Source organism: Callospermophilus lateralis, chromosome 3, assembly GCF_048772815.1.
Source record: "Callospermophilus lateralis isolate mCalLat2 chromosome 3, mCalLat2.hap1, whole genome shotgun sequence".
Lineage (NCBI taxonomy): Eukaryota > Metazoa > Chordata > Mammalia > Rodentia > Sciuridae > Callospermophilus > Callospermophilus lateralis.
In genome coordinates, this window is record NC_135307.1 from 173977579 (window position 1) to 174003152 (window position 25574).

At 50.3% G+C, this 25574-nt stretch overlaps 1 protein-coding gene and 1 non-coding gene across 2 annotated transcripts in view; both read left to right on the top strand.

Annotated features, from left to right (window-relative positions):
• The first annotated feature begins 140 nt into the window (after nucleotides 1-140).
• Nucleotides 141-25574, top strand: part of Hck (HCK proto-oncogene, Src family tyrosine kinase) — a 40510-nt gene continuing 15076 nt past the window's right edge. Inside the window, exons 1-6 of the mRNA XM_076851679.1 lie at nucleotides 141-372; nucleotides 18153-18270; nucleotides 21268-21307; nucleotides 21620-21722; nucleotides 22308-22406; nucleotides 23876-23979. Of these exons, the coding sequence (XP_076707794.1) occupies nucleotides 18154-18270; nucleotides 21268-21307; nucleotides 21620-21722; nucleotides 22308-22406; nucleotides 23876-23979 (463 nt within the window). The 5' untranslated portion in view covers nucleotides 141-372; nucleotide 18153. The remainder of the gene's footprint in view (nucleotides 373-18152; nucleotides 18271-21267; nucleotides 21308-21619; nucleotides 21723-22307; nucleotides 22407-23875; nucleotides 23980-25574) is intronic.
• On the top strand, nucleotides 2922-2989 carry Trnav-uac (transfer RNA valine (anticodon UAC)). Its single transcript has one exon. It is a non-coding gene; the product is annotated as a tRNA-Val (tRNA).

Here is a 25574-nt window from a genome sequence, read left to right on the forward strand (position 1 = left end):
CTTGGGGAACTGGTTGTGACCCTGGGCTGGGGTTAATCTTAGAGGGTGGTGGCAGGACGGGGCGGGGTTTGCATCGCTCAGGGCGCGGCTAAGCTTCCAGATGGCCTGTGGGCGCCACCGGGTTCTTGGTTCCAGCCCGGGGGCGCAGAGGAGGTTTAGAGGCGAGTGGGACCGGACAGTCCAGCGCTGGGAGAGCCCAAGAGGACCCGCGAGGCCGAAGCCGCCGCCCCCGGAGTGGCCCCAGCCTCTCCATCTCCACAGTCAGCTCATCTTCTGGGCTCGGGTGCCCCGGGCCCTGGGAGCTGCTGAGCTGGGGGGGCGCTCGAGCTGCGAGGATCCGGGCTGCCCGCGAGAAGAAGAGCGGGCGCCCAGGTGAGTGCTGCGACCCGGGCTGGGGGCCACTTGGACCGTCAGCTCCACTGGGTCTTGGCTGGGCGCGGGGACCTGGGGCCGAGGGCTAAGCTCTCGAGGGGTGCAGCTGGGTGCAGTGAAGGGAGAAGGGAACGTCAGGGGAGCGGCCGAGGGGTCTGGGGAGGAGGGGTCGCCGGCCGGTGTCGGGTGACCAGGTGAGGGTGGAACGCCGCCGCCTAGCTGCGAACCTGGGAGCGTCAGAGAAACGGGAAGTTTGGACTGTGGAGTGACTTTTTGCTGGAGCTGCTATTTCTCTGGACCGTCCAGGTTCCCCTTCTGCAAAAGAAAAAGAAAAAGAGAAGCCCCGAGGGGAAGGCCCCGACGGTTCCCAGTGGGGGTGGGTTACGCTGGGTTGGCAGGCAGCGTGGGGACTGGGGCAGCTGGGCACAGGCGTGGCGTGAGAGACACACCCAGGCGGGGCTGCAGCTGGATCTCCAAGCTCAGTCCTCCTCACCGGTACCCGGACCCGGTGCCACCGGCTCCGACCCCCAGCAGGCCTCTAGGTCAAGGCCCACAACCGGCCTCCTCGATCAACTCTGTGAGACCTTGGGCAAGTCGCTCTCCTCCTCTCTAAATTCCAATTTCCTCGCCTGTAAAATGGGCTATTTTGTCTTCCTTTCAAGGCAGCTCCAGTATCTGCGAGATGATGTATGGGAGACAGTGTAGTGGGCAGGGGAGGGGACTCCGGAGCAAACTGTCTATTGGGCCCTGGGCAGGGTATTTGCATTTTCTGTGCCTCAGTTTCCATAACCATCTGGTGGGGATGGTAATAATAATACTAGCCTGAGTATCCTTTATCTGAAAATCCAGAAGTGTTTTGGATTTCAGATATTTCCAGATTTTTGACTATTTGCAAATAAGGGATGAGATACCCTGGGGGAGGAGGCCCAAGTCTACAAGCGGAATTCATGTATGTTTCATGAACACGTAGCCTGAAGGCAATTGGTACAATATTTTTAGTGCACCCGGTTTCGATGGGTGACCAGGTCCCATGAGGCCATTTGTGGAATTCTCCACTTATGGTGTCAGGTTCAAAAAGTTTCAGATTTTGGATTGGGAATGCTCCTTCCTGAGGTCACTGTGAAGACTAAATTAAGTACTAAGGAAAAGCTCTCAGAGCACCGTGTTCAGTGTATGTGGGGTGTTGTCACATGGACTGCTCATAGGTCTGGCCCAATGGTTCTCAAACTTGGGTCCTCATTCATCATAGTGCTGGGGCTGTGGCTCAGTGGTAGAGCGCTTGCCTAGCACAGGTGAGGCACTGGGTTCAATTTTCAGCACCACATATAAGTGAATAAAAAAAAATAAATGCGGGCTGGGGATGTGGCTCAAGCGGTAGCGCGCTCGCCTGGCATGCGTGCGGCCCGGGTTCGAGCCTCAGCACCACATACAAACAAAGATGTTGTATCTGCCGATAACTAAAAAATAAATATTAAAAAAAAATTCTCTCTCTCTCTCTCTCTCCTTCCCCTCTCTACTCTCTCTTTAAAAATAAATAAAAAAATAAATAAATGCCCAACTAAAAAAAATATTAAAAAAAAAAAAACACCTCAATGCCAGCCCTGACACCAGAGATCCTGGTCCAAGACACGGAGACTTTTCATGTGCAGGGGACGCTGATGCTGCCCAGGGACCCCACTTTCAGAACCACTTGGCTGGCACAGGAGGACCACAGTAGAGATGTTACCTTATTTCATGTTTTTTTTTTTCCTTCCTTCTCCTTTTTTGGGGGGAGTGTGGGCAGGGGTGTGGTTGCATGGTGTTAAAACACAGAAAAGCAAAGGGGGGTGATACAGTAGCTACCCCAGGAATCCATCACCCAGAATTAACAGATGTCAGCATTTTGTCCTGAATGCTTCGTATTTTTTAAAAAACAAAATCACTAAACATACAATTTAAGCCCCCACCCTGCGTCCCTCAGTCCTGTTTCCATCCCCGGAGGCAACCAGTGCTGTGGATTGCAGTCCTTCTGGTTTGCGCTTTAAGATTTATTGCACCTGTAGGAACACAGAAGAATGCACAGAGTTGTTCCTGTTTTGGAGACCTACAGCAGCGCTCCTTAATCCACAAGGGATGCATTCCAAGACCCTCAGTAGATGCCTGGAACGGTGGATAATACCGAACCCTACAGATTCATTAATTTACGACTTCTCTTGGGCATATCTGAATTGCCAGCATCTGTATTCTGCTGCTTTGGGGCCATTTAAGTAAAATAAGAGTTACTTGACAGGTATCTCAGTGCATGATTGTAATTTCAGTGACATGAGAGGCTGAGGCAGGAGGATCACAAGCTCTAGGCCAGTCTCAGCAACTTAGATCCTCAGCAATTTAGCAAGACCCTGACTCAAAATTTAAAAATTTTTATAAAGGGGACTGGAGATGTAGTTCAGTGGTAAAGTGTCCCTGGGTTTACTCTTCAGTACAAAAAAAAAAAGTTACTTCAACACAAGTACTGTGGCACCATCACAGTTGATCTGACAATAATTAAAACCAAAGAAGTGGGCTGGGGATATAGCTCAGTTGGTAGAGCGCTTGCCTTACATGCACAAGGCCCTGGGTTCAATCCCCAGCAGCAAAAAAAAAAAAAAAAAAAAAAAATCCACTAAAGAAGCCAGGCTCAAAGTGCACACCTATAATCCCATTGGCTCAAGAGGCTGGTTTCAGCCTCAGCAATTTAGCAAAGTTGTAGGCAATCTAGTGAGACCCCTTCTCAAAATAAAAAATAAAAAGTGTTAGGGATGGGGCTCAGTGGTAAAGCACCCTTGGGCTCAATCCCTGGTACAAAAAAAAAAAAAAAAATTAAATGACCAATGGGTGGGTAGTATATATAGCAGGAATATACTGGACAAGGGAATTGAATCATTCACTTTCCCTCATGGATGCAGGGAGGTAGTGGAGATTTCATCATGCTATTCCAAAGTGAACACCATTTGAAAGTTAAGAATTGTTTATTTCTCGACAGGCCTGGTAGCACACGCTTGTAATCCCAGCGCCTCAGAAGACTGAGATAGGAGGATCGTGAGTTCAAACCCAGCCTCAGCAATGGCAAGGTGCTTAGCAACTCAGTGAGACCCTGTCTCTAAATAAAATACAAAATAGGGCGGGGGTGTGGCTCAGTGGGTGAGTGCCCCTGGGTTCAATTCTTGGTACCAAAAAAAGAATTGTTTATTTCTAGAATTTTCCATTTAATATTTTCAGATTGCTGTTGGTGCAGGTAACTGAAACTGTAGAAAACTAAATTGTGGGTAAGGGGGAACTATTGAACATAAGTACTATAAACTGTGAGAGTCTGCAATTTCCTTTTCTTTCCCCTTTATTGGTCATTAAATTGTCAGGATCTCTCCAGGATGGGAGACAGAGGTCCAGTTCATTTCTTCTAACTGCCGTGGTGCCATCAGAGGACCTTCCTATTTTTTCTCCTTCCCTGTTGATGGACAGGGGGTGGTCCCAGTGCTCACTGAAACAACATCGCTGGGATCTTTGGGGATGGATGGCCTTGGGCACGTGGGCAGGTGTCTCCTGAGGAAAACACTGAGAGCTGGAAGACTCTCAGAAGGGGGCTCTGTCACCACACCCTTTGTGAGAGGAGTGCTTAGCCCTGGGTGGGCCGCCCAGGGAGACTGGTGCAGAGAAGAGAGAAGAACCCAGTTGTGCTGACCTCGCCTCTCTCTCTAGACCCAAGGCCATTCTCCCAGATCCCGTGGCTTCTGCCCCAGGAGTCCCATTCACCTGGCTTCCTGTGCACAGTGCTTAGCAGGTACTCGAAAAGTGAAAGTAAGAATCTTTTAATTACAAGAATTTTAGTATTTTTTATATATTCTTCTGTGCACCTTTTATTTAACATAATTGGCATAGTGTTGCATATACAATTTTCATTCCATTAGTGTTTTATTATAAATAGTGTTATATTTTAAATATTTCCCCACATCATTAAAATGTCCTTGAATTTTTAACAGCCACATACCATTCTGTTTGATGCAGCATAATTTGTTTCTAGACAAGTGCTCTTATGGAGTTTGCAATTTAAAAAAAAATTAAATTGAGCTGATGTGCACATAGCTTTATAAAATCAACTTTTGGGGAGGGTATCAGGGTTTGAACTCAGGGGCGCTCAACTACTGAGCCACATCCCCAGCCCTATTTTGTATTTTATTTAGAGACAGGGGCACACTGAGTTGCTTAGCACCTCACTTTTGCTGAGGCTGGCTTTGAACTCAAAATCCTCCTGCCTCAGTCTCTCGAGCCACTGGGATTACAGGAGTGCACCACTGCACCAGGCAAAATTTTGAAGTAAACAATTGAGTGGCATCTACGACATTCACACTGTTGTGCATCCACCATCTCCAGGTAGTTTCAAGACATCTTCAACACTCCAAAGGTGGTTGCTCCCATTAAGTTGCTGTTCCATTCCATTCCATTCCCTGGCCCACCATTCCCTGGCAACCACCACCACCAATCTGCTTTTTGTCTCTGGATTAAAAATTTTTTTTTTTTTTTTAGAGAGAGAGAGAATTTCAATATTTATTTTTCAGTTTTCGGCGGACACAACATCTTTGTTTGTATGTGGTGCTCAGGGTTGAACCCGGGCCGCACGCATGCCAGGCGAGAGCGCTACTGCTTGAGCCACATCCCCAGCCCTTAAATTATTCTTCTAAATATTTCATATAAATATAATCATACAATATGTGGCCTTTTGCATCTGGAGTTTTTTTTTTTTTTCCTTTTGGTACTGGGGATTGAACCAGGAGCACTTAACCACGGAACCACATCCCCCAGCCCTTTTTATTTTTTATTTTGAGACAGGGTCTCACTAAATTGCTGAGGGCCTTGCTAAATTGCTGAGACTGGCCTCAAACTTGCAATCCTCCTGCCTCAGCCTCTCGCATCACTGGGATTACAGGTGTGCACCAATGTCTGGCTTCTTTGATTTAGGGTCATGTTTTCGAGGTTCATTTACATGCTAATGAGTGTTGGTACTTCCTTCCACTTACGGGTGACTCATTGTATGGATAGACCGCAGTCTGTTTCTCCGGATGTCTGCACACAAGGTTTCAGTTGTTTCCACCTTTGGGCTAAGGTGCCGTGGTGGTCCTGAATTGGCTTAAGTGCCTCTTTTCAATTTCTTAGGTTTATACCTGGGTGGAATTGCTAGGTCATATAGTCATTCTATTTTTTAACTTTCTGAGGAATTGCCAAACTGTTTTCCCTCACCTTAGATTCCGCCCAGCAATGTACAAGAGCTCCAGTTTCCCCCATATTCTCACTATAATATAACTATTATGATTTTTCTTGCATCCTAGTGGGTGTGGAATGCATAATGCTTTCCCCCTGCGCTGCGGATTGAACCCATGGCCTCATGCACGTTGGGCAGATGCTCTAACTGAGCGACAGGCCCAGCCCCCAAAGCATGAGTCTTACTCTATCCCTAGCAGACTGCATTCTGGGAGTCCTTGCCCCAGAGGGTGAGGAGAAGGGAGTTGGCACTGGGGGACTGGCCAGGACGCGGCTGCTAACTCTCCTAGCCGTTGGAGTTTTCAAGCCTGGCTCTCCAAATATAAGGTGAGGCTTCCCTTTTTATAGAAAAGGAATGTGAAGCCCAGAGAGGGGAAGTTGCTTTCCCAAAGTCCAATAGCAAGTTAGTGGTACGATCTCTCTTGGTCTCCATCTTTCTAAACAAATGCCCACAGCATTTTGGTCCCCAACCCACTTCTCCAGGCCGGGAGTAGAGTTGGTAATGATGTAGGAAACCCTCGCTCTAGGACAAAATGTGCCTTTGCCCTTGGCCAGTGGCTGGGGCCACATATGCTGCACCCCTGCTTGGCACTGCATCCTCTGGATGGCACTGCCCTGGGACTTTTATGCCTAGTGCTCCCCTAAAGTCACCTGCCTGCACTCCCAGCATCCCCCTTGGACCCAGGAGATATAGATGCCACCGAGAGCATAGAGTCTCGCCCTCCTGTCCACCAGAGAAACGAAGGACAACAGACAGAGCACAGCAAACGGACCTGAATTTGAGTGCCTGCTCGGTCTCAGACAAGCTGTGGTGCGGTGTGCAGATTTCTTCACTCTCTAAGTCTCAGTTTCCTCATCTGGAACATGGGAATAAGATGGATTGTTTCATACAGTTGTTCAATACGATTCCCATTATACTAACACATCCACGAAACAACAGTGACACTTCATAATTAAATATGGGTAAATGGGTCTTAATTTCCGTTTCCCCAGAAGCAGACCCCAGACAAGGTTTCAAATTTGAATAGTTTATCTGGGAACCGATTCCAGAAACCATGGCAGGAGAGTGGGAAAGAGGAGGTAGAAAGAAAGGTGAGTTACCAGGCTGGTCATACTGTGGGCACTGGGAACCAGTGCAGAGCACGCTCGAGGTGAAGGAAATGGGACATTTGTGCCCCTGCCCTTGTCAGCTGTTGGCCAAAGGCTGCTTCCCGGGCATGAAGATTCTCTAGCACTTCTCTGGTTTGCCAAGTTTGAGGCAGAGCAAGTACCCATAGCTGCAGAGAAACCTCTCGGGCAGAGACACATAGGTGCTGACAATTGGAGGCCAGCCAGAATGTTCCACGGTGGTTGCCAGGTTGACGGACAGGGCACCAACAGCACCTGCTTCCGTATACATGTATGTAAATGCAGAGGCCAGACGTTGGCAGAAGCCACAGGGGAAGGGGAGGAGAGGTGGTCTTGGAGGATGCATAGAAGCAGCGATCCAAGGGGACCTTAGATGTATCTGTAAAGTTTAAAAGTTTAACAAAAGAATGAGCATTCATACGATTTACCAGGTGATGAAAAATCTTTTTTTTTTTTTGATACCTGGGATTGAACTCAAGGGCACTCGATCACTGAGCCACATCCCCAGCCCTGTTTTGTATTTTATTTAGAGACAGGTTCTCACTGAGTTGCTTAGGGCCTTGCTGTTGCTGAGGCTGGCTTTGAACTTGCAATCCTCCTGCCTCAGTTTCCTGAGCCATGGGGATTAGAGGTGTGGGCCACTGCACTACGCTTGAAAGGTCATTTTTGAATCAAAAATTACACACTCCCAAGTATAAAAGAAACTGAGGCCTGGAACTCTCAACTTAAAACAAATAAACAAACAAACAAACAAAAAATGAAAAAGCAACAGAACTTGTTACTGTGGCTGTGAGGACCCCATTGGTGGGGTTTGGGGGGCGAGGGGCAGCTGAACTTGGAGCAGCGTGGCAGGAGGAGTGAAAAGTTGCCCCTGGGGCCAGCAGGCCACTGTGTCCTCTCTGACGGGGGCACCCCCCTCCAGGCCCTAAGCAGGAATGAGCAAACACAGATCACCCTTCCTGCTTTAAACCACACTCATAATTCTCAGGTAGATGGGAAATCTGGGGCATCTGGGAAGCTGACAGCAACTTCATTCAGTTATTCAACAGGAGTTTCACTGAGCACCTACTGTGTCCCAGTTTTTCGTGCGGGGGAGCAGCACCAAAGAGAACAGGGTCCTCGCCGTGCCTTCATTCTGGGGGGCGACGTGCGTCATGAGGTCCACGGGTGGGCCATTGTTCAAGTCTGTGGCGAAGCAGCCTCCACAGGAGTAAATGTGCAGGCAATTTGTTAGCAGAGACGCCTGTGGGGAGAGACCAGGAGGGACCAGAGGATCCCTGGGATGGCCAGGCGGGTCTGACCTCTATCGAAGGAGGAGAGAGGGGGGTGGGGGCAGAGGGCTTGGTCCCCTGTGCAGTCCTAAGGAAGGAGGTCTCCCGGCCCCTGTCTCCCTGCCGCATCTGGCACTGACTGGGAGCAGCCCATGGGGCCCGAGAGCCTCAAAGCACAGCGCTGGGGCTGCGGACCCACTGAGCCCTCTGCTCCTGGGGTCACCCTGGGAAGGGGTGGTCACAGCCTTGAAGACTGTGGGACCTATGGGGTCGGGGCAAGGGTTTGTGCTTTAGCCAGTGCAGTGGGGGAGGGCCTCTCTGAGAAGTATAACGCAAACTAAGACCCATATACCCATATTTGATTATGATCTTGGAAGAGACCTGGATGAAGTCCAGGAGGCTTTCTGGGTGAAGAACCTTCCAGAAAGCAGCAGGTTGCCATGACCCCGAGAGGGAAGCGTGGTTGGTGAGTTGAAGAACAACAAGCAGGGTGGGGTGGACGAGGGGAGATGGAGAGGCCCAGCAGGAGGCGGGTCTGTGAGGCAGCGAGGGACGCTCAGGCCCCGGGTCTCCCCACCTGGGCGGGGCTTTCACGGAGTGGGAAGGGAGCCTGGGAGGCCTGGAGCGGAAGAGGCAGGCGGCCCGACTCAAGTTTTGAGAGGCCGGCTTCTTTGTAAGAGGCAGAATGAGAATCCAAAGCCGGCTCTGACTTCAGATCTCATCCTCTGTTTCCCAAAGTGCCTCGCCCCTGCCTACCTTAGAAATAAAATGGTTCCAGGGAGGCCCACGGTGGCCCTGGGATTCTGGGCTTCAGCAAGCGGCCCAAGGCCAAGGGCACCGTCGAGCATGCTAGGAATTCAGTATCTGGTTCCAGCAGGTGGGTGGAACACGGGCCTCTCAGAAGCCAACACTCTGGCCTGACCAAGTGAATGTCCACAACCGCGAATCCTGTGTGTGGTTCTGTCCCTTGCCTTGGTGTGACCCAGGGCCCAACACCAGCCCTTGTCTAGGGTGGCTTCTCCACCCGTGGGATGAAGACAGTGACCTCCCAAGTCCCTTCCTGTCTGCAAATCAAGCTCTTGAGCTCTCTCACAGAGGGGCACAGATGAGAGGCCGGGGTGGCCCCCGAGTGTCCATTAGGGACACAGTCACTTGGGGACAAGGGTGGCTCATTTGGAAGACAGAGAATCTGAGAAATAGGTGCCACAGCGGCCTGCACCTTGAAACTCAAGGAATTGGTCCCTGTTTGGGGAAGACGTCCCTCCCTGCCCCCATGACTGCACTGTTCCGAGAAAAGAAAGTTCCTCTAACTGATGTCCTTGAGCCACAGGCCCCATCTGTCACCTTCCTGAGCTTTCTGTTTGGGTTCCTCATTGTCCTCTTCCCTCATGGCCTGCCGCCTCTGGGCTGACCCCAGTGAATGGGGAATGGCAGGAGAGCTGAGGACCAGTGCCACCTGTCACCGACCAGCAGGCAGACCCTCTTGCTCAGCAGCAGGGAGACCTTTTCCTCTCTGAGACCTGGGTTCATGGTTCTGGTCTTCTGATTCAGTCACATGCGGTGAAGCCTGTGGAGAGCAGAACACAATCCATTCACTCCACCAAGGAATATGGAGGGCCTATTATCGGCCAGGTGCTTTGTAGGCCTGACTTCGGTGCCGTCCGTTCCATGGGGTCCCTATTCCACCCATGCTCCCCCACTCTACGGGTCTAGTATCATCTTAGTTTCTCTTCTATCCAATCTGCTATCAGAGAAGTCTTTCCATCAGTCATTTACACTTGAGTATGAATTGCAATTCCTTGTCAGAATGTCCTCTTTCCTGGACAGTATTCTTTGGTGTTGAAGGAAACAAAAAATCCAACTCAAACTGGCTCAAGCAGAAGAGGGAGGTCATTAGAAAGTCCATGAGGTATCAGCTTCAAGCAGAGCTAGGTCCAAGCTTGGGAATCTGGATTTATCTATTTTGGACTCTATTTAGCTGCTACACGCCTGTTTTGTAGCCAAAAGCCACAGGCTGACTCTTCTTGACCAGGATTCAGTCATGTGCCCATTTCTGCTTCTGTTGCATCAACTCTGACTGGCCAGAGCAGTCATGGCCTCTAGCAGACTACTGCAGGGGTCGAGGGAGACGGGGAGGAAGGAAGGGAGAGCAGAGACCGTGCAGGAAAACACTGCAGCCGTCCCTAAAGGAGAACTCCTTGTCCAGCTTCTCGGGCCACATTAGGAGAAACTGAGGCCCAGAGAAAAATTGAGACTTGTCTAAGGTCGCCCAGTGAGCTTTTGACAGAGAAGGGACATCTCCGGGGCTTCACACCCGAAGCCTTTGCAGATCTCTGCTGTGCACAGACACTCCCAGAAAGCCATCTCTGGTCCACTCCGGGGGTGTCCGGGCAGTCCCTGGCCTGTCCTCCTTGGGCTCAGCTCTGAGTGCGGGAGAGGCCTCCCCACCCTGGGTGGTGACCGTGGGAAGCAGCCGGGGCAAGCGGCCTGACTCTTCTCATTTCCCTTCCACGCAGGGCCTGCAGAAACTGAGGGGACAGGAGCAGGTTTCGGGTTCCAGGGTGGGCAGTGGCCTGAGGAAGTGTCTGAGCCAGGCGTCCATGGTTCTGGGCTAGTGTGGGGCCAGGGAGCTACTTCTGCTCTGAGAGCTTGGTCAGGAACCACACGGGGAAAGGCACGTGTGCATGGGGAGGCTTTAAAGGCTTTCTCACAACCCTTGTCGCACAGAACCTCAGGCCAAGCCTGAGGAACAAATGCCTCCTTTCTTTTAAACAATGAGGCTCAGGAGAAGAAGTGATGGGACCAAGGTCTCTCAGTCAGTTGGTGGCAGAACCATAATCCACACCTGGTTCAGCCTCCATTCCACTAATTTGATGGGTATCAAATTTTATCATGCAAAAAGAATTTGCTGTAGCACCATACATCTTCTAGGCTTCACTCCTGGTTCGTTTAATCTAGCATGTAACCCAGGAATAGGCAAGAATCAGTGAAGACTATTTGAGTGCATGTGGCAGAAACCCGAATCAAATTGGTTTAGGCAAAAATGAGAATTTAATTTGCTCATGAAGAAGAAAAATCCTGGGGTTTATAATCTACAGGTATAGCTGTATCCAGGTGCTCAAACTTACCATCAGGAATGTCTCTGTCTCTCAGTTCTATTGTCCTCTGTAGTTGTTTCACTTTAAAGCAACTTCTCGCTTCATGATAACAAGATGATTCCCAAGAGCCCCAAGTTCCTACATCATGATTTACAAAGACTGCCTTTTTCCTAATTTTTCCAGCAAAATGCCCAGGGAAGACTCTGAATGCCTCCGTAAGGATCACAGATTTGTAACTAGATCAATTGCTAAGGCCAGGGGATACAGGGTTCTCTGATCCCAAAGGCCAGAGTGGGGTTAGTCCTGCCACATCTCCTATCCTGAGAAGGAGAAGGTTGTTTTCCCAGAGAAAAATCCAGGCACTATTAGGAGAGGGATGAATGCCAAATTCACCTTTAATCCCAGCAGCTCAGGAGGCTGAGGCAGGAAGATCACAGGTTTGGAGCCAGCCTCAGCAACTTAGTGAGGCCCTGTCGTCTCTAAATAAAATATAAAAAGGGCTGGGGATATGGCTCTGTGGTTAAGTGCCCCTGGGTTCAATCCCCACCCAGTGCGAATGATGAGGACGCAGAGCAAAAGATGCTCACTAGGCTGTCGTTCCCAACCAGAATGTGCACATAGGTCACCCGGGGACTGAGGGGGCACACTCTGTTTGGGAGGTGGGGTCTGAGCTCTGCATTTCTAACCTCCCTCGGGAGATAGACACTGCTGGTTTCACATTGCCACACCCCGGTGCCAGGCTCTATGTCATTTCTAATCTCAATTGAAGCCCCTCTGTCACAGGGCACCCTGCCAGAGGTCCTGAGCTGCGTGAACCTCTTCCATCATCCTCTCCCCACCCCGCCCATTCCATGGTTCCCAGACCCCCCTGAATATCAATGACATATGTTGAGGAAATCCTCGCCAGCAAGTATTAGACTCTGCTGCCAAATCACAGTGGGAGAGAGTGTCCGTCTCCCCTTCAATGGCCTTTATTTGAGCGTGACATGATAAATGTTCTTTTGAATTTAGTGCTCAAAAGATATTTGTTCTGTTAAGTTCCTGCGCTTCCAGGATCTTAAGGTGATGATATAGAGATTTCCATTTTTTTTTTCTTGGCTACTAAGGAACTCTGAGATAAGTGTAGGATTCCGGTTCAATGATTGTTCCTTTGAATCTTTTTTTTTTTTTTTTTCCTTTAATACCAGTGATTGAACCCAGGGGCACTTAACCAATGAATCACATCCCCAGCCCTACTTTGCATTTTATTTAGAGACAGTAGAGACAGGGTCTCACTGAATTGCTTGGAACCTCGATTTTGCAGAGGCTGGTTTTGAACTCGAGATCCTCCTGTCTCAGTCTCTCTAGCTGCTGGGATTACAGGCGTGAGCCACCATGTTGATTTCCTTTGAGTCTTGAATTGCTCTGTATATTGGTTAATATTTTAAGCTTTTTCAAATCTCTTTTGGAAGTTTTTTTTTTTTTTGCACATTCTTGACTTTTCCCAGATCTTTATCTATTCAAACCTCCCTGTTCTTCAAAACCCAGATTGTTTTTTCTATTAACATGCTAATATACACATATATTCATGTTATCGAAGAGTTTGATATTATACGTTTTGCAGATTGCATTTATCACCTAATAAGTATATTAACAACTTTGGCCATGTGCATGAGTATACTAACAGCATGCATATCTTTGCCACTCCCTATTATAGTGTTTGTTATAGCCCCCCCCCCCCCTTCTGTACTGGGGCTTCAACCCAGAGCCTTGTGCATGCTGGGCAAGTGCTCTACCACTGAGCTACACCTCCAGTACGCACCCTTTTTTATTGTGGTGAAATACATACAATATAAAATTTATCATCTAAACCATTTTAAAGGTACCTTCCTTGGCATTAAGTGGATTCAGGACGTTGTACAAACATCACCATCATCCATCCCCGCAAGTTTTCATCTCATCTCATCCCCCTCCCGCTGCCCCAGGCCTGGCTCCCGGTGACCACCATTCTACTTTCTGTCTCTGCTAACAGCTTCTTCACACGTGGCTTTGGAGTGTAGCACCGTATATCCACTCTTTTCTTCCCAACAGAAACCACATCCTGTCAGGGGACTGGGGTCGTGGCTCAGTGGTGAAGCGCTCGCCTAGCACATGTGAGGCACTGGGTTTGATCCTCAGCACTGCATAGTATTTTTTTAAATGAGCAGATATTATATTTACAAAAAGAAAGAAAGAAATCACATCCTGACACTTTTACTATCCATTGCAAAGGGCACGGTGCTCTGGGCGTGTATTGGTTCCCTGTGTGCCAGTGCCAGGCGGGAGCTGAGCTCAGCACTCAGGGACCCAGATGAGAGGGAGATCAGTCCAGACTGTGCAGCAGTGATGGGAATGGCCTGTACCCGCACTGCCTCGGACCTGAGCCGACCATGGTGACAGAGCACCTAAAAAGTAGCGATGCATAACCGAATGTAACGCTCGCACCAGGATTTAAAGACAGTACAAAACTAGGCCTGGTCGTGCATGCCCGTAATCCCTGTGGCTCAGGAGGCTGAGGCAGGAGGATTGTGAGTTTGAGGCCAGTCTCAGAAACTTTGTGAGACCCTGTCTCAAAAGCAAAGAATAAAAAGAGCTGGCTTTGTGGTAGAGTGCCTCTGGGTTCAATCCTTATTTACCCCCCACCCCAAAAAAACACTTTGTGCAAAAGAAGAATGTGGGTCAGTGTGATAGGCCTGTAATTGCAGCTACTCAGGAGGCTGAAGCAGGAGGATTGCTTGAGCCTGGTGGTTCAAGGCCAGCCTGGACAACATAGTGAGACCCACAGCAACATAAAATATCTCATTGATAATTTTTAAATTTATTGCATGCTGATAAATTTTAGACATTGTGTAAAATAAATACATTTTTAGATGAACTAACTTGTTTCTTTTTACTTTTAAAAATACAGCTGTAGCTCAGCGGGACAGCACTGGCCTAGCATGTGTGAGGCCCTGGGTTCATAAAAAATGTAAAAGCCAGGTACAGCGGTGCACGTCTGTAATCCCACCTTGGGAGATGGAGGCAGGAGGTTCCCAAGTTCAAGGTCAGCCTGGGCCACTTAGCGAGACCCTGTTTCAAAATAAAAAGGGCTGGGATGTATCTCATGGTAGAGCACCCCAGGGTTCAATCCCCAGTGCCACAAAAAATTAATACATGAATAAATACATACATACATACATAAAGAAACGGCTGTGGAAAGCACTGAATTATAAATGAGACTCACGCTACTTTTTCTGGGGGACGTGGCAATGGACGTTTCTGATGCCCACCGCACACCAGGCAGTGGACGTGGTTCTCCTGGTTCGGGGGACCGTCACATTTTACACAGATCTGTCTCCTGGCATTATATCGCTTTTTTTACAAAAATCAGCCCGATGTGCCTCAGCTCCTCGGAGTCTCTGGGCCAGAGGAGCCCAGAGCTGTGTGTGCTTCGTGCTCCCGCAAAGCCACGGTGGGTGGCTGCCAGCAGACGGGGTCGTGGTGAGCAAGCGTCTCTAGTGCCACTGTGCGTGGGGACTTTCCAAGGTTTCTCAATTCAGTGCTCACCAGCCCCTGAGCCCTGAAACCACCATCCTTCTCAGAGATGGCCTTGGTGTGAATGAAAACAAGCCCTTCAGAGAGACCCATCCCTCAGGACCCTGTGGCCATCATGACTATGTAAATCTGTTCCCTAAAATGACATTGGTTAAGCTTTTGTTATGTGTGGGGTTGGACTCTTGGTGTCACAGAGGCAGATCAGTGGGCGCTCAGAGAGGGGGGGCGAGCAGCCCCACGTCACACAGCAGTGCTCTTCCCAGAATCCCCTTATGTCGAGTGAAATAGATGAAATAAATGTGATATGATTTTATGCCGTGATAAACCACACAAGGATGCTATTTAATCTCCCAGGACTGCAATACCTATTTGTCACAAATCAAACAGAGAGGTTGGTTTCAGTTTTAAGTGCACTCAGGTACCTTATAAAATGGTGATTAATTGTGATAATTTTTCAATTAAGTGATCCAGCGTTCCGGGAATCAGAATGTGTTCCTTTTTGATTCACCAAACGAAGCCAAAACAGCTCATGTCTCTAAGTGGTAAACCATTCCCACTTCCCACTAGACAAATCCTGGTAAATAAAGAGGGATCTTTCCTTTTTATTTATTTACTTTTTACAGTGATTTTCCTAGGTGTGGACATTCAGATATTTTTCTTTCTTAAGCTAAAAACATGTGTTTTTAAAAATTTATTTATTTTTTCTGGTACCAGGGATTGAACCCAGGGGGACTCCATCACTGAGCCCCATCCCCAGCCCTATTTTGTATTTAGAGACAGGGTCTCACTGAGTTGATTGGTGCCTCGACGTTGCTGAGGCTGGCTTTGAACTTGCGATCCTCCTGCCTCAGCCTCCTGAGCCACTGGGATTACAGGCCTGCACCACCGCGCCCAGCACATGTGTTTATTTTAACAAGCTATAAACAACCGAGTTCTAGCTGCTTTAGAAGAAATTGCAGTTTTGCAGAGATGGGGAAAGCAGAGCTTCCTCTTGTGGTTCTCCTGGGCTGGCTTCTCAGCAGATACGTGCACCCATTTTGAGAAAAAAAAATAATGAAATGCTTCTTCACTGTTACAGTAAGTTTTGAATCCAGTCAGGCAAATGTGTTTTCTTTAAGCATCTTTAAATTAACACAGCAGCAAGGTCTGTGAGCTCTACTTCTTTTTTAAAATTTTTTATTTGTTCTTTTTAGTTATACATGACAGTGAAATGTCTTTTGACATAGCATACACACATGGAGTGTAACTTCCCATTCTTGTGGTTGTACATGCTGTGGAGTTGCCCTGGTCATGGATTCATATATGACCATAGGAACATTATGTCTGGTTCATTCCATTGTCTTTCCTACTGCCATCCCCCGTCCCTTCCCTTCACTCCCCTTTGTCTAATCCTGTGAACTTCTTACCCACCCCGCCAGTGTGTTAGCATTCGCACCTCAGAGAACATTCGACCTTTGGTTTTGGGGGATTAGATTATTTCACTTAATATGATAGTCTCCAGCTCCATCCATTTACCAGCAAATGCCATAATTTCATTCTTCTTTAAGGCTGAGTGATATTCCATTGTGTACATGTACCACATTTTCTTTATCCATTCATCTGTTGAAGAGGATGTAGGTTAGTTCCATAGCTTAGCTATTTTGAATTGAGCTGCTATAAACACCTGATGCGGCTATGTCACTGTAGTATGCTGTTTTTAAGTCCTTTGGGTATAGATCGAGGAGTGGGGAGACTGAGTCAAATGATGGTTCCGTTCCAAGTTTCCTGAGGAATCTCCATACTGCTTTCCAAAGTAGTTGTGCCAACTTGCAGTCCCACCAGCAGTGTGAGAGTGAGCCTTTCCCCTACATCCTCGCCAATATTTGTTCTTGCTTGTATTCTTGATAATTGCCATTCTAACTGGAGTGAGATGAAATCTCTGTAGTTTTAATTTGTGGTTTTAATTTGCATTTCTGTAATTGCTATTGATGTTGAACATTTTTAAAATATATTTGTTGACTGATCATATTTCTTCTTTTGTGAAGTGTCTGTTTGGTTCCTTTGCCTGTTTTTTGATTGGGATATTTGTTTTGGTGGGGGTTAAATTTTTTGAGTTCTTTATATATCCTGGAGATTAATGCTGTATCTGAGGTGCGGGTGGCAAAGATTTTCTGTGAGCTCTACTTCTAAGACATTCCCTAAATCCTTCCACTTCCTACCCCTTTTAAAGCCACCACCTGCACCATGCTGCCATCATCTTGGGGCTGGTTGACCACCACAGTCTCTGACGGGGCTCCCTCCAGTCCATACTTCACCCAGCAACCAGTGGGAAGATTTGAAGCAAAAATGGAACCCCAGGGTTGTCCTGCCAGAAACCTGCCATCATTTCCGACCTTCCTTTGAATAAAATCCAAACTCCTCATGGCCACCAGAAGATGTGGCAGCCTTGTCACGGAGCTTCCTTTCCCCTGCCCTGGAGCTGTAGCCGCACTGACCTGCTTTCACAGCCACCTTCTTCCAAACACATTCCAGCCCCAGGGCCTTTGTACTTGCTTGCTATTCTCTCTGTCCGGAACACTATTCCCTAAGAGTGTCATATGACTAGCTCCTGTGTCATTCAGACCCCAGGTCCAATATCACCTCCTAAGAGGGGCCTTCCCTGACCACACTGTCTACAGGACCCTGCCCAGTTGTTCCCTCTGACATGCTCTCTTTTTACATTTCATTCCAGTAACTAAATATGGTGTTATTTTCACTGTTGACTTGTTTATTAACTGTGTCTCCTGTTCTTCAGTTGAGCTCCATAAGAACGTGGACTTGCCCGATTTGTTTAGGGCTTAGAAAAGTACTCAGTAAGTGTTTATTGAGTAAATGAATGAATGAGCAAATAAGTCAGAGAGAGAGAGAGAGAGAGAGAGAGAGAGAGAGAGAGAGAGAGAGAGAGGAGAGGAGCCAGGGAGGGAGAAGGCGGGAGGGAGGGTCCTAAACCAAATATAGAATGACACAGGGATATGATGCCTTGGGTTACTGTTTAGCTGGATCATTGGAGCCACGTTATGAGACCTCACCTTTGTGACTTATTGCACAATAATGGTCCAGTTTTACTTGACTCTAGTCCCTCAGCCCAAGGCTGCTGTTTCTCTGTCCATGTGTCTTCGTGTCCTTCCCACCCCCTGCCAGCAGGTTTTATTGTTATCCCCATTTTGCTGGCGAAGAGCTGAGACTGGCTTGGGTGACAGGAGAGTGACAGGTGGGTGTGGGTGAAGCCAGATGCCGAGGGTTAGCTTGGGCGTTCTGATCAGGAGCCGCAGCGCCAGCCACCCACTGCCCGCCCCGCTGCCCGGCACAGTGGTGTTCCCATTGTCCCCCTGACTTATCCTCTGAGTCAACTCCACAGCCCGCTGGTCCTGGACCAGGTCAGGCAGCATCAGCAGACTCCCCTGCTGGGCTCTGGACAACCCGGGCTCCCTTCTGCCTGCAGGATGGGGTGCATGAAGTCCAAGTTCCTCCGGAATAGAGGCAAGGCCTCCAAGTCTGAGTCCAGCACCAACCTGCACAGCCCTGTGTACATGCCAGATCCCACGACCCCAATCAAGTTGGTGAGTAGGGGCGGGGCTTGCCGGGCCCTGGCAGCATCTCCTTCCCCAGGCTTTGCAGGGTGTGGTGGGGACAAGGTGGCACTGCCTAACCATCGGCGGTGCCCATGCTCTCCAGAATACTTCTCCGGATACTTCCCAGGCAAGGACGTCCCTCCCTGTCCTACAGAGCACCTTGCCCACCAGCGTGACTCCAACAACCAGCCGAGGCGCACCAGCCTGGAGGCTGCAAGGCAGTGACCCCCACCAGACCCGTCCTAAGAGCAGCGGCGGTGGCGGCAGTCACGTAGCATCTGTGTCATGCAAGAATACACTAGCAGTCGTAGTACGCCTGTTGGTGGGCGTGCGACAGCAGCCGCAGCAGCAGGCACGACAGTGAATAAGAGGCGCAGCCAAGCTAGCAGGGGGTGCCCACTCCCTGCTGTCCAGTCTCCAGTGGACCAGGCTGTCCTGTGCGCTTTATAGAATTAACGCGCTGAGTTGTCGCAACAGGCCTGCTGTAGGTGACCATCTGTACCTGCCCGTTTACAGCTGGGCGCAGAGATCAGCCAGCTCGCCTAGGGCCTCCCCTAGGGGTGGGGCGAGTAGGTTCCTAGGTGAAGCCAATGCTAATGAAGGGGATGGTCACCGTGGTGGTGACAGTGCGGTTGACAGACAGCGGTGGCACATACTCGTGGTGACCGTGAGGGTGGTGTAAAGGGTCATTAGAGTCGTAGCGGTGGTGAGACACTAACGCTGTGATGGCAGTGGCTGGGCTGGAGGCAGAGGTAATGGGTGTAATAATCGAATCGTTCCTGTTCGTTGAGCACCTGCCAGGGCCTGGGCGCCCAGGTAAGTGGCCTCCTGTCATGATTCTTCACTGAAAGCCAGGAGATAGCAGTTAGGCCACGTCACAGCCAGGGTGACCAAGGCTCAAAGAAGTCAAATGGCTCCAGAGGGCCAAGCAGCAGGGAAACGTTCAGCCATGTCTTTCCAACCCCAGACCTGGGGTTCTCTCTGCTCAGTGCCCCTCTATCTGTCCTCACCTGAGGTTGGCTGGGGACTCGGCAGCAGCTGGAAGCCCAGCTAGGTGGGGGGGCCTTCCTGGGTGGCCCCTCAGGGAGTTCTTCCTCACACTGAAGGGAGGCCTGTTACCCCATGACCCTTACTTCTTTGGGGAGGGGGTTACCAGGGATTAAACTCAAGGTCACTCGACCACTGAGCCATATCCCCAGCCTTAGTGTGTATTTTATTTAGAGACAGGGCCTCACTGAGTTGCTTAGCGCCTTGCTAAGTTGCTGAGGCTGGCTGTGAACTCATGATCCTCCTGCCTCAGCCTCCTGAGCTGCTGGGATTACAGGCGTGTACCACCACACCCAGCTCCCATAACCTTACTTCTTCTTTTTTTTTTATTTTCATATTTTTTTAGTTGTAGACAGACACAATATCTTTATTTTTATGTGGTGCTGAGGATAGAACCCAGGGCCTCACGCATGTGAGGCAAGGGCTCTACCACTGAGCCCCAGCCCCAGCCCAACCCTTACTTCTTGATCCCAAACCTCCCTGTTAGCCTTTGCCCCTGGACAGCCCACAGAGATCCAAAACAACCAGCCGTTGCTTCCAAATCCCTTCAGGACACGAGTTCCTGGCCTCTCCCCATCCTGCTGCCTTTCCTCAGCAAGATGCCCCCAACAGGACTAATTCTAGAAAAGGGAGACTAATGGACGTCTCCCCTCTCTTTGACCTTTGACCTCTATCAACACAGCCTGAGATTCTGTGAGCTTCTGATGCTAGTGATGCCCTGAGCCGACTGCAGATCACAAACCCGAAGGCACCCCCGGCTCTGCTCCTCTTCTAACCTGTGAGGCCCTGGGCCATTTCTGGGCTGACGGCTTCCAATTCCCAGGTTCTCAGAGGCCCTCTGAGTTGTCACCAGCAAAAAGCAAAGGGTTTCTCCTGCCGGTGTCTGGTTGTCCTCTCTGAACATCAGATTTAAGGACCGTAGTTATCAGCGGTTCCTTGTTCCTCTGCTACAGGGGGCCGTGTGGGTTCCCAGGTCAAACCAGTTTGGGAAACACTGGGGGCCCTTCCCTGCAGGTCTTCTCAGAGCCTTGGGGAAAGTTTGGGATGAACTTTGTGAATCTCCACCCCCCCTCAAAATCGTGTCTTCCACGGTGTTCCCTGATTTCTTCAAGCGAATGTTTAATGACACATGTGACAGACAAATATACTCTCCTTGAAAACAGAGAATCACAGATTGCAGCCAGAGTCGCAGCGCCCACTGCCCCATGCTCCCTCCCCACCCCGCTTGAAGTGCCCCAGTCCCCAGAGGAATCCACGGTTGTCAGTTTGGAGTGGACCCTTGCAAAACTTTTTCCATGAATTTACACTCATACGTCTAGTGTGAGGCCACGGAAGATATCGAGGATATGTATTGTACTTATCATTCTGTAGAACTAGCTTTTTTTAAATCCAGTGATGTGTCTCTGAGGTCAAGTTATATAGTCATGAGTCTTGACCTTCCTCTTCTAAGAGATGCTTAGAGCATCACCATCTGAGTGGCAGATCCCCTTTGAATGGACACTTAGATTTTTTTCACATACATAATGGAGTCCTTTGTTCACGGGAAATCCTGGTGGACCTACAATTTCTTCAAACATTGTAAAACACTGATCTGGACCAACTCCCTCATATACATGGAGAGGAAGTGTCAATCCAAAATGTCCAAGGTGGAGGACTTAACTCAAAAAACCTGTATTCTTTGTGTTGGCTCTGACTCTGATGTGCTGTGTGGCCTTGGACATGTTCTCTGACCTCTCTGGGCCTCCTCCCATAACACACAGGACTAGGATAGGATGGGTATCCATTTTTTCCCCCTGTGGAGCTGGGGATGGAACCCAGGGCCCCGTGCGTTCTAGGCAAGTGCCGTACCCCTGAGCTACACCCAGCCCCTTTTAAACACACAACTTTCATGGCTTCTTGCACATTCTCAGATTCATTTTCCTCTCTCCTTCTTTCCAGGGGCCTAACTACAATGGCAACCCCCCAGGGTTTGTGGAGGGTGAGTATCTGGCAACCAGGGTCAGTGGAGTGGGGTGCTATGGAGAGGGTTAGGTCAAGTTCTCAGTCCAGTTTGAGGCAGAAATCCCAGAGGGTCAGAAACATCCTTGAACACCCCCTGAACCGCCCTGAGACTCTGGCCCAGGCCCTGGCGCTCCTGTCACACTGTCCAGGGACACGAGCAAAACACTGTTCCCTCTCCACCTTGGAGCCGTGCGGCGTGGCAGGAGCCTGCTCACGTCGGGACAGCAGAGCTGCGGTCCAGGGCCGGGGGCGGACCCCCGCACTCACCTTCCGGCACCTCTCCCTCCAGCAGGCTCTGAGGACCCTGTTGTGGTCGCCCTGTACGATTACGAGGCCATTCACCGTGAAGACCTCAGCTTCCAGAAGGGGGACCAGATGGTGGTCCTGGAGGAGTGAGTCCCCACCCTGTCCCCAGCTCGCCCACCTCAGTACTGCATTCCACCCTTGTCTTCAGGGAAGACCCGATAGGCTGGCTCAGGAGGAGACAACAGGGTGGCTGTCACCCCGATGGGGGCCACTATAAAGGGGACCTAGCAATGGCACAGCCCAGGCAGAGGGGAGCAGGGGGAGATGTCTGAGTTCCCGGGCTCCATCCCCTTCAGCTGTGGGGAGAGCACCAGCCAGTGCTGGGCCGACGGGGAGCAGGGCTTGCTCAGCCACACCCTCTGGGCCCAGCGGAGCCTCTGTGAGCCCCCGTGGGCACCAGGCCCTGCCTTGGGCCAGCTACAGGGCCATTGAGGGTGAGCAGGGCAAAGACCCAGTCCACGGGCTGCGAACTCAGGGACAGGCTTGACCCTTGTGCTCCGTGGGGACTGAGTCCATATCGCTTCGTGTTGCTCAGGACAATCTTGGCTCGGCCCTTCACCCTATTGACCTCCTGGGGCTGGGGGACTCTCTAGGCCAAGTTGGGGTGACCTGAAAGGACTGGAGAAAGGTCCCTCTGCTCCCTGACTCCTCCCCTCTTTCTTGTCCCTCAGGGCTGGGGAGTGGTGGAGGGCACGATCTCTGGCCACCAGGAAAGAGGGCTACATCCCAAGCAACTATGTGGCCCGAGTGAATTCCCTGGAGACGGAGGAGTAAGTATCCCATTTCTTGCTTCCAGAAGGAAGTGCAATTGCCTCAGGCCCTTTGCACACACTGTCTCCTGTTGGCACGCTCTCCCCAGGCTCCTGGCTGGGCTGGCTTCTCACCCTTCAGATCTCAGGGAGGTTTTCGCTGGCCACCCATCTAAGGTGGGTCCCCTCTGCAACTCTCACTCATGTGAGCCTGTTCTATCCTCACAGAACACCTCGTGCTAGCAGAAAACTGATCTCGTTTCTTTGGCCATTCCCCTGTGCATCGTGCACCTTCCCTGCAAGGACAAGCGCTGGCACTTGTGCTCTCGAGTTAGACTGCTTGGATTTGAACACCCCCTCTATAATTTCCAAGTTTCGAGACCCCAGACAAGTTGCCTGCCCCTCTGTTTTTTAGTTTCCTCACCTATAAAATCAGAATAAGAAAGGTGAGAATTCCATAGAGTTGTTGGGTAAATAAGAACTCAATGAATACTAGCTATCTTTCTCCCCAGTTGATAACAGAGGAAACAGTGGCCCAGAGAGGGAAAACAACTTGCTTAAAGTCACACAGGTTTTGTGGCAGAGCCAAGGCCACCTGACATCTGTTCTGGGGTTTTTTTTTTTTTTTTTTTGGTACCGGGGATTGAACCCAGGGTGCCTGACCATTGAGCCACATTCCCAGCCCTATTTTGCATTTATTTAGAGACAGGGTCTCACTGAGTTGCTTAGGGCCTTGCTAAATTGCTGGGGCTGGCTTTGAACTCACGATCCTCCTCCCTCAGCCTCCCAAGTTGCTGGGATTACAGGCCTGCACCACTGTGCCCGGCTTTTTCCATCATCCCTGTGGGGGTGGGGATGGATTCAAGTGGGGCTACTTGAACTTTTCTACCCAATATTCCAAATATTCAGGAAGAATGAAGAAAAGTTCCTAGGATAGGATCCCAATTATAAAATTCTTTTCAACCTCACGTTCAAGCCTAGGAATGCATACCAACTTTATTTTCAGGATATGCAGAGAAAGATTGACAGGAAAGCTAGGGAGGTTCAAGCCCTCACTCCACAGACCCCAGGGCCCTGAGAGGGAGCCTCCGGGGTCACCTGTGCTTGTGAAATTGCAAAATTAAGATGCTTGTCCACAGCTGGCCAGGACAGTTGTCCCTGTATGGGTCTTCCTATCCATCTCCCTGTCTTTCCGACTGAGTGGCCCTGGAAAGACCATTTTTGCATTTGTAACACCGCTTTATTTTTTGAAGTCCCTCCCCCAAGTCCCCTAGGCTTCAGTCTCAGCAAACTGGATTTGCCTCTGGCAAAACATCTGTTTGGACATCAAAAGGTGATTGTTTTCTCCAAAATCTCAGAGTCAAATGATGCTGCAGGAAGCCAGCCCGCAGCCTCCCGCTGTCCTCCACTGAGCCCCGCGGGCCCCTGGGGCTCTGCGTGAGAGGGACGGACCGCGCCCCGCTCACCACCTCTGTGTCCCTTTCCCTCAGGTGGTTCTTCAAGGGCATCAGCCGGAAGGACGCAGAGCGCCACCTCCTGGCTCCTGGCAACGTGCTGGGCTCCTTCATGATCCGGGACAGCGAGACCACAAAAGGTGACGCCAGCCCTCCCCACCTTGTCCAGTGCCCCAGGCGCGATGCCTCCACCCCACCCTCCGAGCCTGCTCTGCTCCGTGGAGGGTGCAGCGACCCACCCAGGTGGCCAGGCAGCCAGTTCTCTCCTGCCCTCTGCCGCTCTGAACCCGGCGGGTCCAAGCTCTGTGCCCAGTTGGCCCAGGAGACCAGGCCCCCAGCTTGGGAGGCAGCTGTGTGGCTCCGGATCCATCCAGCCAACACCTGGAAACTGGATCTTGGCTAGCTTATATTCCCCCCTGTACTAGGGAGAACCCAGGGGCCTCTACCCTGAGCCACACCCCAGCCCTTTCTACTTTTCATTTTGAGACAGTCCACTAAGATGCCCTGGCTGGTCTTGAACTTGGGATCCTCCTGCCTCACCCTCCGGACAGACTGGGAGTATAGGTGTGAACGATCACATCTGGCTACTAGCTTTTATTTGTTTATTTATTTATTTGTGTCAGGGATTGAACCCAGGAGTGCTTAACCACGGAGCTCCATCCTTAGCCCTTTTTATAGTTTTTTAGAGATAAGGTCTCACTAGGTTACTTAGTGCCTTGCTAAGTTGCTGAGGCTGGCTTTGAACTTCCAATCCTCCTGCCTCAGCCTCCCGGGTTGCTGGGATTACAGGCGTGTGCCATTGTGCCCAACTTGGCTTTTATTATTATTTTGTAAATCACCGTGTATCTTGTCCAGAAGCCTAATTTCTCCCTCTATAAGGAAACAGGTAGGGTGAGGCCGTAGGAAGACCCAAGCCGGCCTCCTCTGGACTCTGGAGGTGTTTGGAGAGTCTGTTGTCTAGAGCAGCCTCCTGGAGTCCCTGTACCCTGAAGGTGACATCTTGCTCAGTGGTTACGGGAGGGCAGGAACAATGCCTGAAAACTGTGTGACAACCTGGCCTCACAGGCTAGCTTTCCCCAGGGGACGGGCGACTTAACCTTAAGCTTCTGTAGTTTGGTTTCCCTGCTGCTGATTCACATAAATCAAGCAAGTTGTATAAAGTGGGACCTCACGGGACCCTAAAGCAAACCCTCTGGGAACATGGATCCAAAGCGTCAGTGTGACCAACTGGACCCTGTGACTAGGACAGTGTCACCCAGGTCAGTGTTTCAGGTCAGAGATTGTTGATTGTCTCCCACCCAATAAGCCCCCTTCAAGGCCCCAGGGGGAAATGAATAGAGACCAAAAGAAAGACAAGGCTTCCTGTCGCCCAGCAGCTCTCCTCTCTGGTGTGCCCAGGACAGCCTGGGGACTGGGCTGGTCCGTGCTGCAGACAGGGACAGAGCAATCAAACAGAGTCTCACAGGCCAGTGGGGCAGGAGTGCAGCCCTTGTCCAGCCTTCACAGCCTCCACGGCAGGGGCATGACGGCTGAGCCACCATAACAAAACTTGCAGCATGAGGCCCCTGAATACCATGCTGCTGGTTTGGGGGATTCTTCCCACCCTATGGAGCATGAGTCAAGCCAGCCTCATCTGGACTGGGACAGAGTGACTAAGAGGGAGCCAGTTGCTTGGGTTTGAATCCTGGCCATGCCACTTACCAGCTGTGTGGCTTTAGGGGAGTTACTTCATCTC